This window comes from Anabrus simplex, chromosome 9 (genome assembly GCF_040414725.1).
Source record: "Anabrus simplex isolate iqAnaSimp1 chromosome 9, ASM4041472v1, whole genome shotgun sequence".
NCBI classification, from domain to species: domain Eukaryota; kingdom Metazoa; phylum Arthropoda; class Insecta; order Orthoptera; family Tettigoniidae; genus Anabrus; species Anabrus simplex.
In genome coordinates, this window is record NC_090273.1 from 12,420,548 (window position 1) to 12,437,582 (window position 17,035).

At 36.8% G+C, this 17,035-nt stretch overlaps 1 protein-coding gene across 19 annotated transcripts in view; it reads right to left on the bottom strand.

Annotated features, from left to right (window-relative positions):
* Pcmt (Protein-L-isoaspartate (D-aspartate) O-methyltransferase) overlaps window positions 1-16,776 on the bottom strand; it is a 94,152-nt gene extending 77,376 nt beyond the window's left edge. For 17 of the 19 annotated variants that reach the window (XM_067153931.2, XM_067153922.2, XM_067153925.2 and 14 more), the window contains exons 1-3: window positions 16,684-16,776; window positions 16,334-16,423; window positions 13,397-13,533 (exon numbers count right to left, since the gene is read on the bottom strand). In XM_067153931.2, coding sequence (XP_067010032.1) covers window positions 13,397-13,533; window positions 16,334-16,423; window positions 16,684-16,741 — 285 coding nt within the window. In that variant the 5' untranslated portion in view covers window positions 16,742-16,776. Of the gene's footprint in view, window positions 1-13,396; window positions 13,534-16,333; window positions 16,484-16,554 lie in introns of all 19 variants that reach the window. The other 2 variants (XM_067153919.2, XM_067153926.2) reach the window with 2 other exon arrangements.
* Between the last annotated feature and the right edge of the window lie 259 nt (window positions 16,777-17,035).

The following is a 17,035-nucleotide window of genomic DNA, read 5'->3' on the forward strand; positions in this document are numbered from 1 at the left end:
TTTCACTCTACCTTTAGCCCTCCTGCACCTATCACAGAACTACCACAGATCAATAGTGTTTGCAGTTACTCACTGTCACAAATATCAACGACCCCTAACGAAGTACAAAATATTCTCAATAGTCTCCCAACAAACCGCTCCACTGGGCCCAATGATATTAGCCCTATATTCCTCAAAAATACTTCTGCATCTCTCTGTGCACCGTTATCTACAATTTTAAACCTGTGTATGGCTACTGGTACATTCCCCGACAGCTGGAAACAAGCTGATATCACACCTATTTTCAAATCTGGCAACAAATATGATCTCTCATCATACCACCCAATATCTATCGTTCCAATACTATCCTCTGTCCTCGAAAGAATAATCCACCGCCGACTCCTCTTTTTCACACAGCCGTACATATCTGAAGAACAACACGGATTCACTCCCGGAAAATCATGCCTCACTAACCTCACTGTTCTCAATCACCACATCATTTCAGCAATGGAAAATAAATCTCAGTTAGATGCAATCTATATAGATCTGGCCAAGGCATTCGACTCAGTGGATCATGCACTTCTTCTTCATAAGCTCGCTACCAGATTTAATATCCATGGCCCCGTCTTGTCATTGATAACAAGTTTCCTCTCTGGCAGAAAACAAAGAGTGGTACTCCCTGAATCTGCCTCATCATGGTTATCTGTGTTATCAGGAGTATCTCAGGGCAGTATTCTGGGACCCCTACTCTTTGTTCTCTATATCGATGGCAATTTTTTGCACCCGAAATAGTCAGTGTTCCCTCCTCTTGTACACCGACGACCTGAAAATCCTTAGAGAAGTGTCTACGCCTGATGACTGTGACGAATTACAGACTGTTCTCAATTTGTGTGGTGACAGGTTTAAGAAATGGAATCTTTCTCCCAATTTTAAGAAGTGCAATACAATCTCCTTTTCATTGCTAAAGCAAGGAATGAACACTGCATATACCATCCACGGAAATACATTGCAATCGGCTTCTCAGGTAAGAGACCTAGGTGTTATAATAGACTGTAAACTAACCTTCTCTGCTCACATTCACTCCATAAAATCCCGTGCTATGCATACTCTAGGCATTCTTTACAGGTTTACTGAAATTAATGATATTAAAGCCTTAAAATTATACTTTGTCTCGTATGTTCTCCCCATTATTGACTTTTGTTCCCCTATTTGGTCCTCATCTGCTATCACAAACATATCTCAACTAAATAGTATTTTTAACTTTTTCACTTTCATTGTTAAGACTCGCAATCGTGTTTTTAAGAACAAAACTAAATCTGACATTTTGAACTACCTGGGTATACTTGACCTGAGAAGCCGTTTACAGTCCTCTGATCTATGTTTAATAATAATAATAATAATAATAATAATAATAATAATAATAATAATAATAATGTTATTGGCTTAACGTCCCACTAACTTCTATTTCGGTTTTCGGAGACGCCGAGGTGCCGGAATTTTGTCCCGCAGGAGTTCTTTTTACGTGCCAGTAAATCTACCAACACGAGGCTGTCGTATTTGAGCACCTTCAAATACCACCAGACTGAGCCAGGATCGAACCTGCCAAGTTGGGGTCAGAAGGCCAGCGCCTCAACCGTCTGAGCCACTGAGCTCGGCGTGATCTATGTTACCTTCACAAAATAATCAATGGCTACACCAAAAGTAATTCTCTTCCAGCGTACTTCCCTATACACGCTCCTCCCCGCCCTACACGCAACCGGCGCACCCATCATGTGTCCCATCCGGGCCTAACCTTACAACAACGCTCTATCTTCCACCGTCTCCCTACTCTTGGTAATTCACTACCCGATATCGACATATTCACACCTTTCGCATCCTTCAAACAAAAAATTAAAAGATTCCTTTGAAGTCCTCTCCAGGTTTTCACTTTCTTCCGTCCCTCCAACCCTTGACCTTTCTTCTTCCTAATTTCTGAAACCGACACTTGCCAGTTACCGTTGTCGTTACATTGTTACTGTTAAAATTGTTAATTATTGTTGTTACTTAATATTGTTGTTTATACCTTTGTTATCTTTTATACTTATTTAAACATTATTATTATTATTATTATTATTATTATTATTATTAGTGTAAAATGGCCCTCCATAGGCTGTATCTAATAAATAAATAAATAAATAAATAAATAAATAAATAAATAAATAAATAAATAAATAAATAAATAAATAAATAAATAAATAAATAAATAAATAAATAAATAAATAAATAAATAAAATAAATAAATAAATAAATAAATAAATATTAACTGTCCTTGGGAAACTATACAAGTACCAGAAAAACTTATTTTTTTGTTCCCTCATGGAGATGTGGCATGGACAATAGCCCAGTAAAGAATATATGTTCCTACTTCTCCCCCATGTTCAAAAAGCATTTGTTAGAGGACAATTTATCTGCCAGAGCAACTTTGCTAGGGAATGATACAAGTGCCCATGCTACCTTGAAGTGGCTAGAATTAAAAAACATTTAAAGTAGTAGCAAATAATAATTTAATTTACCCTGGCTAAAGTAGTTGTCATTGACTGTCAAACTACTACTCCTGTAGCTGATAAGTTTATTAATCTCTTGACACTGAGGATTGGACTACTTTCCTAATAATCACAAAAGGAGCAAAACTCCTGAACCTTGTAAATTTGGATAAGTTATTACTGCTGAATAAAAAGGGCAGTTACCACTCAAAAGTAGAAGTATCTTCTATCCGTGTTGGAGTTCATGCATGTCAAATTAACTCCTATAAATATATTTGCAAGCAACTATTTTTCAACACATATGAATTTTATTTTTTACCTGCATGAATGGAGTAATACTATGCAAAGAAGTTCATGATAAACAAAACAAAAAGTCATTACTCATTTTATGTAATGTTCACTTATGTTCCATGTAAAGATTTACTGCAACTAACATTCTTGTAGTAAGTCACAGTTTCTGGTAGAGTACTTAATTGAGAATTACAATTATGGAAAGAATCAAGATTGGAGTGAATACAATGAAGACACATCAAATGAAAACAATGCTATTTGTGGATGATGACCGGCTCCATGGCTAAATGGTTAGCATGCTGGCCTTTGGTCACAGGGGTCCCGGGTTCAATTCCTGGCAGGGTCAAGAATCTTAACCATCATTGGTTAATTTCGCTAGCACGGGGGCTGAAGTGTATGTGTCGTCTTCATCATCATTTCATCCTCATCACGATGCGCAAGTTGCCTATGGGTATCAAATCAAAACACCTGCACCTGGTGAGCCGAACATATCCTCAGACACTCCCAACACCAAAAGCCATACGCCATTTCATTCGTAGATGACATCGTTATATAGACAGATAAAGATGAAGTTCAGCTGTATGTTAAATTGTGAAATCAGGAAATTGAGAATTTTGGAATGAAAATAAGCATAGCTAAAAGTAAGACAATGGTAGTGAGAAGGAGAAACAGAATAGGAAGAGGCAAACTTAAGGATCAAACTCTGGACATAATCGATAGCTTTAAATATTTACGTAGTTCTCTGCCAAGAGGATGGAAGAGTTAATAGGGACATGAATTGAACAAAGCACAAATTTCTACCAGAGTGAGAAATTATATGGGACAAGGATGTGCCAACAAAATGCAACCCGGTTCTCTACAAGACATTTTACACCAATACCGGCATACACTTCAGCTGACAGGACAATGATCGAGAGTACCATGAATAGGATTCAAGCAATTGAAATGAGGTTCATCAGAAATACAAGAAAAATCAAGACGAGTCAGGGTCCGCAATTAAGTGACAAGACAGAAAACTGATGCAGGGAGATTGCAGGACAGGACTAATGCAGAGAAGATGAAGTTTGGGCAAATAAGACTCCTAAAGCAGGCATACAAGGAAATGAGAAGGAAAACGACCACACACACACACAGAGAGAGAGAGAGAGAGAGAGAGGGGGGGGGGGGTCAATACTGATGGACTTTTCCTATTTGTGAAACAACCTGGCATTTCATTTCTCAACGCAATCTCAAATTCAGATTCACATTATTTATTTTTGACAAAGTTTATATAAAGTATACTACCCCATTTGAACTTGACACATACGGATGAAGAAAGAACAATACTTCATATGAATTTCACAAAACTTATATGATTGTGTCAGAGTCCTGGAGGGGTGTGCCATTCCAGCTGATGAGTCCAAATGGCACGTCTGGACGAAACTCTGCATAATGCACACGGCCTAACCACCCAAAAGCGGGTTCTATTGCTGTGATTTTATATGATTGTCTTATACCTTTCAACTTTTTTATATATTGAAGTGTGCTAATGTCTTCTTTGCATGAAATGTATTTTAAATAGCATATAATTGAAGGAGTCATTCAACACAGGTTTCAATTACCTAGCTTACTGTTATTTCAAACGCATTTCACTTTGTTAATGTAATTTCAAATTCGGGTTCACATTACTCATTTTGACAAAGTTTAAGCCTAATAAAAAGTATACTGTATAAGCATGTGCAGCTACATTTAAGCATATTTAGTCGACTAAAAACAACGCAATATGTAAGTCTTTTTAAAGAACTATTACTAGTAAAACTTGAACGTTAATGCTATATTCAAGGTCAGGTGTAAACAACAAATTTTATCATGTGTTGTAATCCTTTTAATGTGTTAAAGATAGATATCTTTTTAATATTCTTGATCCTCTACACTTAGACGTAAGAAGCAGAATTTCACTTCTAGATATACTACCTAATGCCTATCAAACATGACATGTTTATTTGTAAAATACAACTGTTATAACATGTATTCTAATGTATATGTAAATGACAGCTGAGGATGACTTGTGATAAGTCGAAACCGGTCCTGTTTTAAAAATCATTAATAAATTTAGTATTGATAAGGTTAATCTCTTTCTTTCTATGACATACCACAGAGAGGCCGTCGGACTAACCCCTCTTCCCGGAATCGTCTCAACATGGTAATACAAATTACATATTTCATGGTACATAACTTCTGATTGTGATTCATTCCTCTCATTTGAGGTTAAACAGTGCTCTCTGCAGTGTTTAAACATGATCGGTTGAACATCAGTTTTAGACAGTGACTAAGTGATAAATAACATCTCTGCAATGCGGCAGCCATGCTTAGGCATTGTTTAACCGTAGACATCGTCTAAACACTGTTTCTGCAATCGGCCCTATCTATCTACCTATCTAAAAAAAATATATATATATCATAAAAGGAAAAACCCATACTTTATAAGACATCCTTATCACGCCTTTTGTGTCAATGCCTAGGAGCTTCATATGCTGTCAAGATAGAGAAATAAATTCTGCGAGAGTACGTTCTATTTCACTTTACAATAACAAATCTGTTAAAATAATCAATTTAACAACAAAAGAGATTCCATTTTGACAGTAAAGGAGCATTGCAGGATATTATTAATGTAATTTACATGAGAAGTATATTCGAGTTATTTCTACATTGGTAATACTTTCTTTACAAGAAGTTTTCTCGACACCCAAATGTTCGTACTTAACATTAATATTTCTTCTATGGTTCATATAATGCGACCTTGATTATTATTTAAAATGGTAACAACATTCAAATCAGAAATCGCCCATATTTACCAAGATCCCCGCCGATACCTAACCTCATGGCCCTCTTCAACAGAGTTGGATAAATCATATGGAGTGTCAAGGGGTTGTGTATTATTGCATGTGTTTTGCAATAGTTCAGTGACAGCAAAGTAAGAATTAAAAATATAAAGGGGGAGATCATACTCAGCTTGAAAAAAAAAAAAAAGGAATTTTAGGCACCATGACAACCTGGATTTGTTGTGCCCTGGGTTATTGAATAATTACCCAGTGATGTGGCTCAGACTGTTGAGAGTACCTTTTTTTTAAAAAAAACACAAGTTTGCAGGTTCAATCCTGGCTCAATCTGGTGGTACTGTACTCAAATACTTCAACCTCACATCGATAGATTAACTGACACATAAAAGAATTCCAGCGGGGCAAAATTCTCATACAACGGTGTCTCCAAAAGCTGTAAAAGTAGTTAGCGAGACATAAAACCAATATTATTATTATTATATTATTATTTTGTAAGCAGTTGGCAAGTAGGAAGGTGTGAGGGGAAAAAATGTTTGAATATCATAAAACCAAACAGTATGAAAGTATAAAAGAATTCACTCAAAAGCATCTCTCATCCGTCCACCGTCTTGATGTTACTGAACATTTCTCTTCAGCATGGTCTTGCTTGTGTACAAACTACTTATGTAGATTTCATGAACTTACAGGTTTGCAAATATGTTTCTATAGGCACAATGTATGCAACAGAGAACTACTGACCAAATAAAGAGAGCAGAGGTGCATATTTATTTACTTAGTATATAAGAGGTTAACCCTCTGGAGGGCACAACAAAAGTTGTTGCGTCAGTGGGCGCGCAAGACTACGATTGTCTCTCTCTCTCTCATTCTCCTCAACCTGATGGTTGGTGGGTAGCATGACTGTCCTCGTCCAACGACCTTCTATCCTGAGCCAGCTGCTTGATTAGTTGATATGGACGTCGCCCTTTAATGCAATCGAGGAACCCTGCTCTAGATCGTCCTCTTCTAGTCTTTCTTTCCAGTTTCCCTTCAAGCAGTGTGGTGCACCATGATGAATGCCGGAGTAAATGACCTGTCCAACTACATCATCTTTTCGCGATCATTTTCTCTAGACTGATGGTTTCTTCAGCTCTCTTGAGAACTTCATTTGTTAGCCTGTGAGTCCAGGAAATTCATAACATTCGACGCCAGCACCACATTTCAAATTAATTTATTTTTTTCTTATCAGCCTGTAACAGAGTCCAGGTTTCAGAGCCATAGGTTGCAATGCTCCAAATGAAGCTTTTAATGAAATGCTTTCTTACTGGTAGTGATATTGTAGTCCACCTAAAATAGCGATATTTCCATTGTTGCAACAAAAATGGACATTGTTTTGAAATTCCTAATTATATTAGACTACGACAAAAAAAAAAAAAATTAAGTTTATTGTGAAGGAAGGACGACCAGAGGGAGACTCAGACTAAGGTGGTCAATAATGATCATGGATTGTATAATTACAAGAATCCTAGATTGGAACCACAGTTAATGAGGAACAATGGTGGTTGGACAGAGGAAGAAGAAAAGGTGCCATAAACACCCCAAACTAGTGGGAGCTGGACAACAGAAACGGATGATGACGAACCAATTAGATGAGAGTAGAATTCAGGGAGCCAAGTTAAAATCCTTAGAGCTATCGTAGGGAAGACAAGAAAAGATAGAACCAGAAATGAAGAGGATTGGAGTTTCTAAACTAGACGACAGGATGGAACAAAACAAGATGAAATGGTATGAAGACATGATGCGAATGGGAGAAGATTGAGTTCCAAAGAAAGCATTCACAGAGAAAAGAACAGAAACGAGACTACAAGGACAGCCTTAAAAGAGGTGGATGAATACAGTGGAGGAGAATATAGGAGGAAAGGAAAAGAATATTAGAAGCAGGGAAAGAGTGGTGGACAGGCAACAATGGAGGTCCTCAATTCATAACCCAGCCAGGACAGAATTGGAAATGGGAACTGAAGAAATGCTTGTAACATCTGTTATCAATAATCCAGTTTTCTCTAAATCCATACAATACAATTTTTATTTTGCTACCCTTTTAGACAGAAACTCCAGTAATTTTGATGGTAATGTTTCTAGTGCACTATCGTTAAGGCGTTAAATCGATATCATTTGATACTGTAGTTGATCTGTTCAAGTCCCGTTGGTGGAAAGAAAAAAGTCATCAGAATGTTGGCTGACAGGTTAGGAGATGTGGTAGTATACAATTTCAAATCACTATAGATTGTGTGATAAAAGTCTGAGAGGGTCACATAACGTAACAGGTGTATGCACATATGAAAGTATGACATTTACACAAGCCTGGAATGAAACATCTGGCAATGAGGAACGTATGAATTTGGAAAACACCGAAATGAAATAACAATACAGAAGAGATACGGAAGGGAACTACCAACATAAATCCTTAATGGCTGGCAACCACGTGCTACTTAACTGATAGCCAGTGTCCCTGTTGAAACTGTTAGTATTTCTACGTATTTCCACAGCTTTACAAGTTATAAGAATCATTGTGAAATCCATATTGAATGTAATTTATACACAATAGCATAAAATTTATTTTTCTTCCACCTATTCAATACAATCAATCATAAAATCAAGGTTTAATCCTCATTAAAATATGAAATTATGTTTCGCCCCCTTTTAAAGGGTATCATCAGCCATATCATCACCTCAAAACCAATCAGGTACCTGTTTAAAATTTAACCTATGACTATTAAAAGAATTGTTAGGAACATTTAAGAATTTAACATTGATATGTAGGCGTTATGTAAGGAACTAGATTAGCTATTGACTTTATGTCGCATCGACACAGATAGGTCTTATGGCGACGATGGGACAGGAAAAGACTAGGACTGGGAAGGAAGCGGCCTTGGCCTTGAGGTACAGTCCCAGCATTTGCCTGGTATGAAAATGGGAAACCACGGAAAACCATCTTCAGGGCTGCCGACAGTGGGATTCGAACCCACTATCTCCCGAATACTGGATACTGGCCGCAGTTAAGCGACTGCAGCTATCGAGCTCGGTAATGAACTAGATTAGATACGAGAAGAATTAACATATTGACGGCCAAGGCCATAGTCAAATGTAAGATATGACTCAAACTAAATGGTTCAAAATGACAACGATGAGTAATGCTCCAAGTTAAAATATTTTATAAGACTTAATGAGGAAATATATTCCAACGCAATGAAGTTTTCGGCGTAATATTTAACCATACACTATGTTCTTGTGTTAGTTCTTATTTTGAAGGAATTAGTATAAGTTCCAGTGTTTTCAGCTCGCAACTTGTGGAGATAGAAGTTACTTTCTTGTTGCAGTTCTAGTTAAAAACTATTATTAAGCTTTAAAATTAGTGACAACCTGACGAATTCGTTATGGTATCATTGGGCAATCTTCTTGTGTTGTACTCTATTCCTATGTTGTTGCTGTATCTTGCAGTTATGACAATCTGACATTAGCTTGTTGGACGAAAAGGGGGAATCAGGCTGTGGTGCAAGTCGTAAATATCACCCTGTCAGATGTATGTAAGCTCTGTAAAATGGAGAAATATAAAGTTAACGAAACTGAAGAAATGACAGGAAATGAGGGGATGATGAACAAGTAGAATATAAGTACTGTGGTGTTTACACTTAACTCCACTGGAATGTTACCTTGTTGTGTGAAGGGTTTTTAGAGTACTGGCAGTCGCCAACATTCTGCTTCTCTTGAACTTGAGAAGGCGGGTTGCGCATGGGAAGGAGTAAGTTTTGATTTGTAGTGTATTTCTGGTCGCAAAAAATATAAAGGTTTTTGAATTTGGTCAGGAGTCTACCTTTATCAATATTTTTTTACATTTTAAGATCGCGCTCAATTGTGATGAAACTGTGTCGGCTATTATTAAACCTAGGAAACAAACTTAGCAACTGAAAACAGAATACTTTAAGGAATACTACCAAATTTATTCAGCACCATGACTTATTATTTAAAATAATTATATTAAATTAAAAATTTTGAAAAAGTGTTATGTTCCCTTTTCTCTTACACCGCTGGTGATAGACATCTGCAATTCAGTGCAGCTTTAGTTAATGTATGTACAAAGAAATCGGTGGATGAGAAAATGTTTGAAGTAAAGTAGTTTAAAAAATGAGGTATTTAAAATTTTCATACCTTTTTGGGCCTTTTTTTTTTTTTTTTTACAATATTTTCATGGCTGTAACATAGGTACCCTTTAATTTAACAAAATATCCTTCAACCAAAACTTTTACTGAACTTACATGTGCATCTGTACAAAATTTAAAGTTATAATCTATGATAGTTTCTGAGAAAAAGGTGCAGGAATGTGAAAAAATCATGTTCCTAAATGCATTTAAAGTTGGACTTGGATTTCTTCACTAAAATTCACCACATGCGTATTCTGAGTCTCTTTCTTCAAGTAGTGGTTTCTTTCTCTTTGATGCCCTCATGTGCTGACCAAATCTAGACATTGTTTCCACTGCTGCATCTGCAGCAGCAACACGTTTGTCATCAATGTCTTTTAAAATCCTCAAAGTGAATTCACCTGGAGAGAAACCGAGGTTGCAAATTGTCAACCCTTCAGAATTGCCATTATTAAAAACTACTACTGCATCAAGAGCTGCAATCTGTGCAACCTCTGCTGATACAAATGTGGTTTTTGGGCACCTTTTCCAAATGAGACTGTTCAGACTCTCATTTGGATTTTGCATGCCATGGACACATTTCTTCAGCAAGTCTGGGTGGCCTAAGACTCTAAAAGTATGCTTTATTTCATTCATCATGGCTGCAGGAAGGTTATTGTTATGCTCAAATGGTTCTTCATTGATTTGTGCTTTTTTTTATATTTGCACAATGTTTCCAGACACAAACCATTGTTCTGGGTGCTCATCTGTTGACAGCAAGTGGAAGTAAATAGCCCACACAGCTTTTTGCATTGTTTTCACATCCTGTATGTTATTCCTGACTGCCATATCATAATAGCACTGAATATCATTTATTCTCCTGGCAGCGAGTCTATTTTTACCACCAAATGGCTTCCCTCTTCCAGTGTTTTCCCTTTCGAATCAGCTACCACCTTCCTCAGCCTACTTTCCATCCGTTTCTGGATATGCCCTACGCATTGCAATATATCTCATTCCGTACACAAATCGAACGTTTACTTCATATTGCCAGTTAGCAGACCTTGAAGTTTTCACAGACTGACTACCTTTGCAGTTATCGCACACTATTTGGAGATTACAAGCAAGACCTATTTGCTTTCCATCATCAATAAGATGCATACTCTGACTTCCACACTGTGTACAACAATATTTATAGCAGCAGAGAGAAGTTCAATGTCAACTAACCTAAAACCACTATTTAGGCTCATGTCACATTTCACACTCTCTTCAAACAGTCCAAGTTTTAGTTTCTGATGGGAGGCACTTGCTGGTGTGGTTTTCACTGGGGGAACAATATTTCCAGCATTGTCTCCTGCAAATTCATCCGTTATTGGTGAAGTAGGATTTCTAACCTTATTTGCAAAACATGTCTTGTTTTTTGACGTTATATGCTCTATTTGAGTCTTCTTAACTTTCTCAAAAAAACCTAGATGATCTTCCCATAGATGATTAACAAATACACAAATAGCAAAAGACTTTAGTTTACATATTTTACTTGATGTTTACATGGAAACAGTTTCAACAGTAACAAATCACATAAGGACAAACACATAGCCTTCTAGATCATTGCCCCAGTCTTGCCTACAAGAATAGTGCAAAAAAAAAGTAACAGTTCTTGAAAGTACCTGCAAGAAATGGGAATAAAACTTACAAGCAGGCAACTACTCTTTGACAGGTGGGCATGGGTGAACCCACGTACGTGAATTTTTATTGTTTTATGGCACTTAGGTACATTTTTTTTGCCACGAAACTTTGGGAATATGTTTATGAGACTCAGTGCTATGATAAAATAATTAATTTGAAAAATGTATTTTCGAGTCATATTTTGCCTATATATCTCCCCTTAAAGTTTTTAGGACAAAAAAAATACGCACTCCCGCTAGGCTGACAAACTCATCATGCCCTCCTTCCCCACCAGATGCAAGCAACTCCTCACCACGCACAATCCGCAAGCCCATAGCCCCGCCTTCTCAAGTTCACTCCCCTCCAGTAAGACTACACACTTACAATAGGAGAAGCAGAACATCGGCAACCGCCAGTACTCTAAAAACCCCTCACATAACAAGGTAATATTCCAGCGGAGTTAAAAGTAAGTGTCAACACCGCAGTACTTATATTCTACTTGTTCATCATCCCCTCGTTTCCTTTCATTTCTTCAATTTTGTGAACTTTAAATTTCTCCATTTTACAGAGCTTGCATACATCTGACAGCATGATATTTACAACTTACACTACAGGCTGATTCCCCCTTTTCGACCAACAGGCTAACGTCATATTGTCATAACTGCAAGATACTCCAACAACATAGGAATAGAGTTCAACACAAAAAGTTGGCCCAATGACACCATAACGAATTCATCAAGTTGTCACTAATTTTAAAGCTTAATAATAGTTTTTAACTAGAACGGCGACAAAAAAGTAACTTCTATCTCCACAAGTTGCAAGCTAAAAACACTGGAACTTTATTAATTCCTTCAAAATAAGAACTAACACAAGAACGTAGTATATGATTTAATATTACGCCAAAAACTTCATTGGGTTGGAATGTATTTCCTCATTAAGTCTCATAAAATATTTTTAACTTGGAGCATTACTCATCATTGTCATTTTGTACCATTTAGTTTAATTAAGTCATATCTTACATTTGACTATGGCCTTGGCCATCAATATCTTAATTCTTCTCGTATCTAATCTAGTTCCTTACATAACGCCTACATATTAATGTTAAATTCTCAAATGTTCCTAACAATTCTTTTAATAGTCATAGGTTAAATTTTAAACAGGTACCTGGTTCGGGTTTGAGGTGATGATACCCTTTAAAAGGGGCGAAACATGTATAATTTCATATTTTAATGAGGATTAAACCTTGATTTTATGATTGATTGTATTGAATAGGTGGAAGAAAAATAAATGTTATACTATTTTATATTTCCACAGCTTCCCGTATAATCCTGGACCTGAAGTGTCTAGTGTGGGTAAGAGCTTGAGCATCTTGGAACACAACATCATGACCCAACATAGAACGTGTTCAGCTATTGCTGATTTGTCTGGCTGGTTGAGACTAATATTTCGTTCATGTTCCTTGATACGAGTACCACTGGACCAGTATGTTTGGCCAATGTATACCTTACCGCAAGTACAGGTAATTTTGTAGTGTACCTTACCACAAGTACAGAGAATTTCGTATACCCCAGGATGTAAAAGGGGGGACAATTTGTCCTTGGTTTTACCCAGACTATGAGAAATTTTAGTGACAGTGCCAAACACGGCTTTTATATTGTGTTTGCAGAGGACCTTGGCAATTCGATCTATGGTGTTTTGAATATAAAGCAGGTAGGCAGTTCACTTCTACACTTCTTCCTTCTGTGAGCTTTCCTTGGTAGTTTCTCTGGGACAGTCGAGATTTTCTTCTGAAGACGCAAAGTTCTCTGCGAAATGTAAAGAATTTCACCTAACTTTCTTTACATGGCATAAGCCAAAAAGCCTATATCATGTCTATAAGTTCAGGCCGTGAAAGCATCAATGGCAATATTTGCTTTGATTTTCATCTAGATTCTTGTTATTTTTAAACAATATTACAAAGCATTAAACTTACCATATGTGGAGCACTTATAGTGACTCCATATCCTATTCCTTGAGGTGCATCCATGTAAGGGTTTGACACAGCATATTTTCCACGATCCACACGGAGCATCACATTCTCCACCACCTGGCTACGGATAATTCCATTGGCTGAAATACCACTCATCATTAATTGTCTCATACAGGCCTATTTTATATACCTCTGGTATATGCACAAAGAGTGAATTAGAGATTCTAAACACTGAATAAAAAGAAAATAACATTTAATCAGCATTTGTAGAAAGAAGTAAAATGAAGTTTGCAGCCACAGTAATTTTGAAAATCAAAGAAAACAAGAAAACAACAATATATATATATATATATATATATATATATACACACAAAGGGCACTAGGAAAGTTTTGCAATGTGAGTGAACGCTTTAGACTTTTTCAAAATAATTTCCATCACACTCAATACAATTCTCCATACGTTGAAACCAGTCACTGAACCAACTCTGCCACTTTTCTTCGGTTACATTTTTACACTCATGAACCCATGCTGCCAGAAGCTCCTTGTCCAATGCAAAACGCCGCCCTTTCAGCTTCATCTTCACTTCTGAAAAGAGTGCGAAATCACACGGGGCAAGATCAGGACTGTATGGAGGGTGATCAAGCACAGTCAACCCTGATCTGGTAAGAAAATCCATTGTTACATTAGCACAATGTGCTGGAGCATTGTCGTGATGCAAGATCCAAGTGATGAACCGTGAACTTGGACAGAACCGCTTGAGAGCCTGGATGACCTGAGGCAGACAAGTTTCACTGTACCACTTCACAGTAACTGTCCTTTGTGTTTCTAGCACAACCCGAGTCAGGATACCTCGTTTAGTGAAGAATACTGCAATTATCCTTTTCAATGTTGAATAAGGATAAAGGGTTTCCACCTGTTCAATACATTGACATAGTGACTTAATTAAAATATCACATTTTTATTATTATCATTATGGTACCGGTTTTGACATCTCCCATGCCATCATCAGCCAATGAAAAATTTTGCAAGGTATTATAAGTGATTACAAATCCTAGGCCTTTCCTATCCCATCATCGCCATAAGACCTACCTGTGTCTGTGCAACATAAAGCCACTAGCAAAAAAAAAGATGAAGATGATTTGGCATTTGTTATTGCCACTGTTGCTTCTTGTTATGATTTAGAAATGCAGTTTTAATAGGCACATTTCCTCCCCTCACCCTACTCACCACTTCAAAAGCAAACCACTTTGAAGTATAAACTTCGTCCGCTCCTGTGCCCGACTTTTCTGAACTTTTTACAATTCTCGACTGTACTGGGAGTGGAGGGACCCTAGTTTTTTTTTTTCGATGCACTCGCGGGAACAATTATAGATCATTTTGAGTTCCTGGAAACAGTCGGCATTCTTCGCTTTATCTCTGTGTTCCTTTGATGAGACATCCCACAAACAAGGCCTTTCTATTATATCATTAATTAAGTCCAGAGTAATCTCCTTGCTCCACTTGATTTCTGACTATAAACGTTAGTACTGGTATAGTGCAGAGAGAACGACATACGTGTGTGTACTGTATTTGTAGCTTGTAACAAAGAGAATGAGTATTGTAACTATAATCCTACTTCACGAGAAGCACGTCGTTTGCGTCGTTTAGGCTACCTGTTGGCATGGAAACATCATGGAAGTTGCCGAAGCAGTGCCGATATCTCACGAACAACCAGGTAATTGACTTAACATGTTAAAAGTGTTAACCTCAACATTCTGAGTTAACATGCAAAGTCAATTGGAAGACACAATCACAATACACATTTCAATTGTAACACGTTAAATTTAACATGGTGTTAAATGTTAATCAGTGGAGACCGGCCTTCAAACTACACAAAAATGCCAACACATAGAGGCTATCAAGGATAATAAGTAGCCTATGTTGTATCAAAACTTCAAATAGAGTGACTGCATGAAATTTCATAGGATTAACATAACAGACATTCTTCATTCTTTTTAAATATCGAGCTATCAGTTACATAACTGTACCATAAAAGAACCAACAACAGAGATGCTACATATATTTTCCCTTACCTATAGTACGCAAACCTTTTCTTGACACCTGAGCTCCCTAGTGCTGAATCGGAACTTGGTATCAAGAAAAGGTTCACGTACTATACATGCACAATAATTTAATGAAATGGATCATGAAAATTCATTAAGACATTTCACAGGGTTGTTGTAACATATAATTCATAATTTTCCATAAAAGACAAAATTATTCCTTATAGAACTGTCTGCCAGTTGCTATTCAAATTTCCAAACTTGCTACATTAGCCTACATGAATATTGCAACAATCATCCCATGGGTCCCACAAAATTGTGCACTGAATTTCTTAAATAAACAGCCTGTAGTCAATGTCTGACAGCTGAAACTTATCACCGACTTTATATCATCATAAACAATATGGATCTTAAAACTGCTGAAAGCCCTTAGATCACATACCAACAGAAAAGTTGTTTAACAGTAGAATTACAGCGGCTCCACATTTACTGGCTATTTTCTGAGAGAGAAGCTGTAGGAAAAGTCATATCTCATTCAAAAAAAAAAAAAAAATTAACAGAAAAGTGAAGTTTTAAAATAACATTTTTCTGCCACTGCAGCACCACATAAGCTGGAAGGTAGACGAATATTATATCTTACAAAATTTAGGCTAAATAATTCTTCAAGCATTACAGTTTAAAACAATAGCAGAATTCACATACTTCTCAAAGACTTCAAATCTCATTAAAAGAAAATAATAAAGGCGTTCTTTTAAATTTGACAACTAAAAATTAGGACACAGAGAAGAGAATGAATCACGGGAATGTAAATCTATAGTATCGCATACAAATTAATTATAACTTTATGTCATGCTTGAACAGATAATACTTCAAGAATTACGCATGTAAACATCTTACCTTTCAAGTTGCGAACCATGTCGGCATTATTCTTTCCGTGAGATCTCCACGCCATAACGTTCCGGACAAAATTCAGGTACACAACAAAACCTACAGCAAGAAGAGTGTAGAATTGATTCATTGGTTATTACATGAAGCGTGAGACGCAACCTGCAACATGTATTAGAAACTGTCATCATAACAAATTTCTACAAAAATCCAGAATAAAAACGACTCAATACCTGCAACTACGTAAAACGCCCCTCAATTATTCCCAGACACTGGACATTAATAAGTGACTTCAGCACTGGAATTTACTCATGTTACAAAGCATTATCGTAACATAAATAACCACTAACAAATATCCAGACCTTTTAATTCGGGCCTTTTACACAATTCCAGACACAACTTCGCTCCAACAACGACCATATTGCTTTGACTCGATTAATAAACAGCACGGCAACTCTATCAAACTCAAAGAAACTATAGTATGAAAATAAACGTCGCGTGTCGTCAGCAAAAAAAAAAAAAAAAAAAGAAGACGAGTATAAATAATAATACCAATATAGTTGGTCCGTTATTGGACATTATACATTTAACTGTTAATAACTCATTCATAGTTGCCATCGTTTCGACCCAGTGCGCTAAACCGGGCTCATAAGTTGGTAAATAGAACACCTACATACCGTGGAGGCCCCCTACTGCTAAAAACGTTTTCATTCC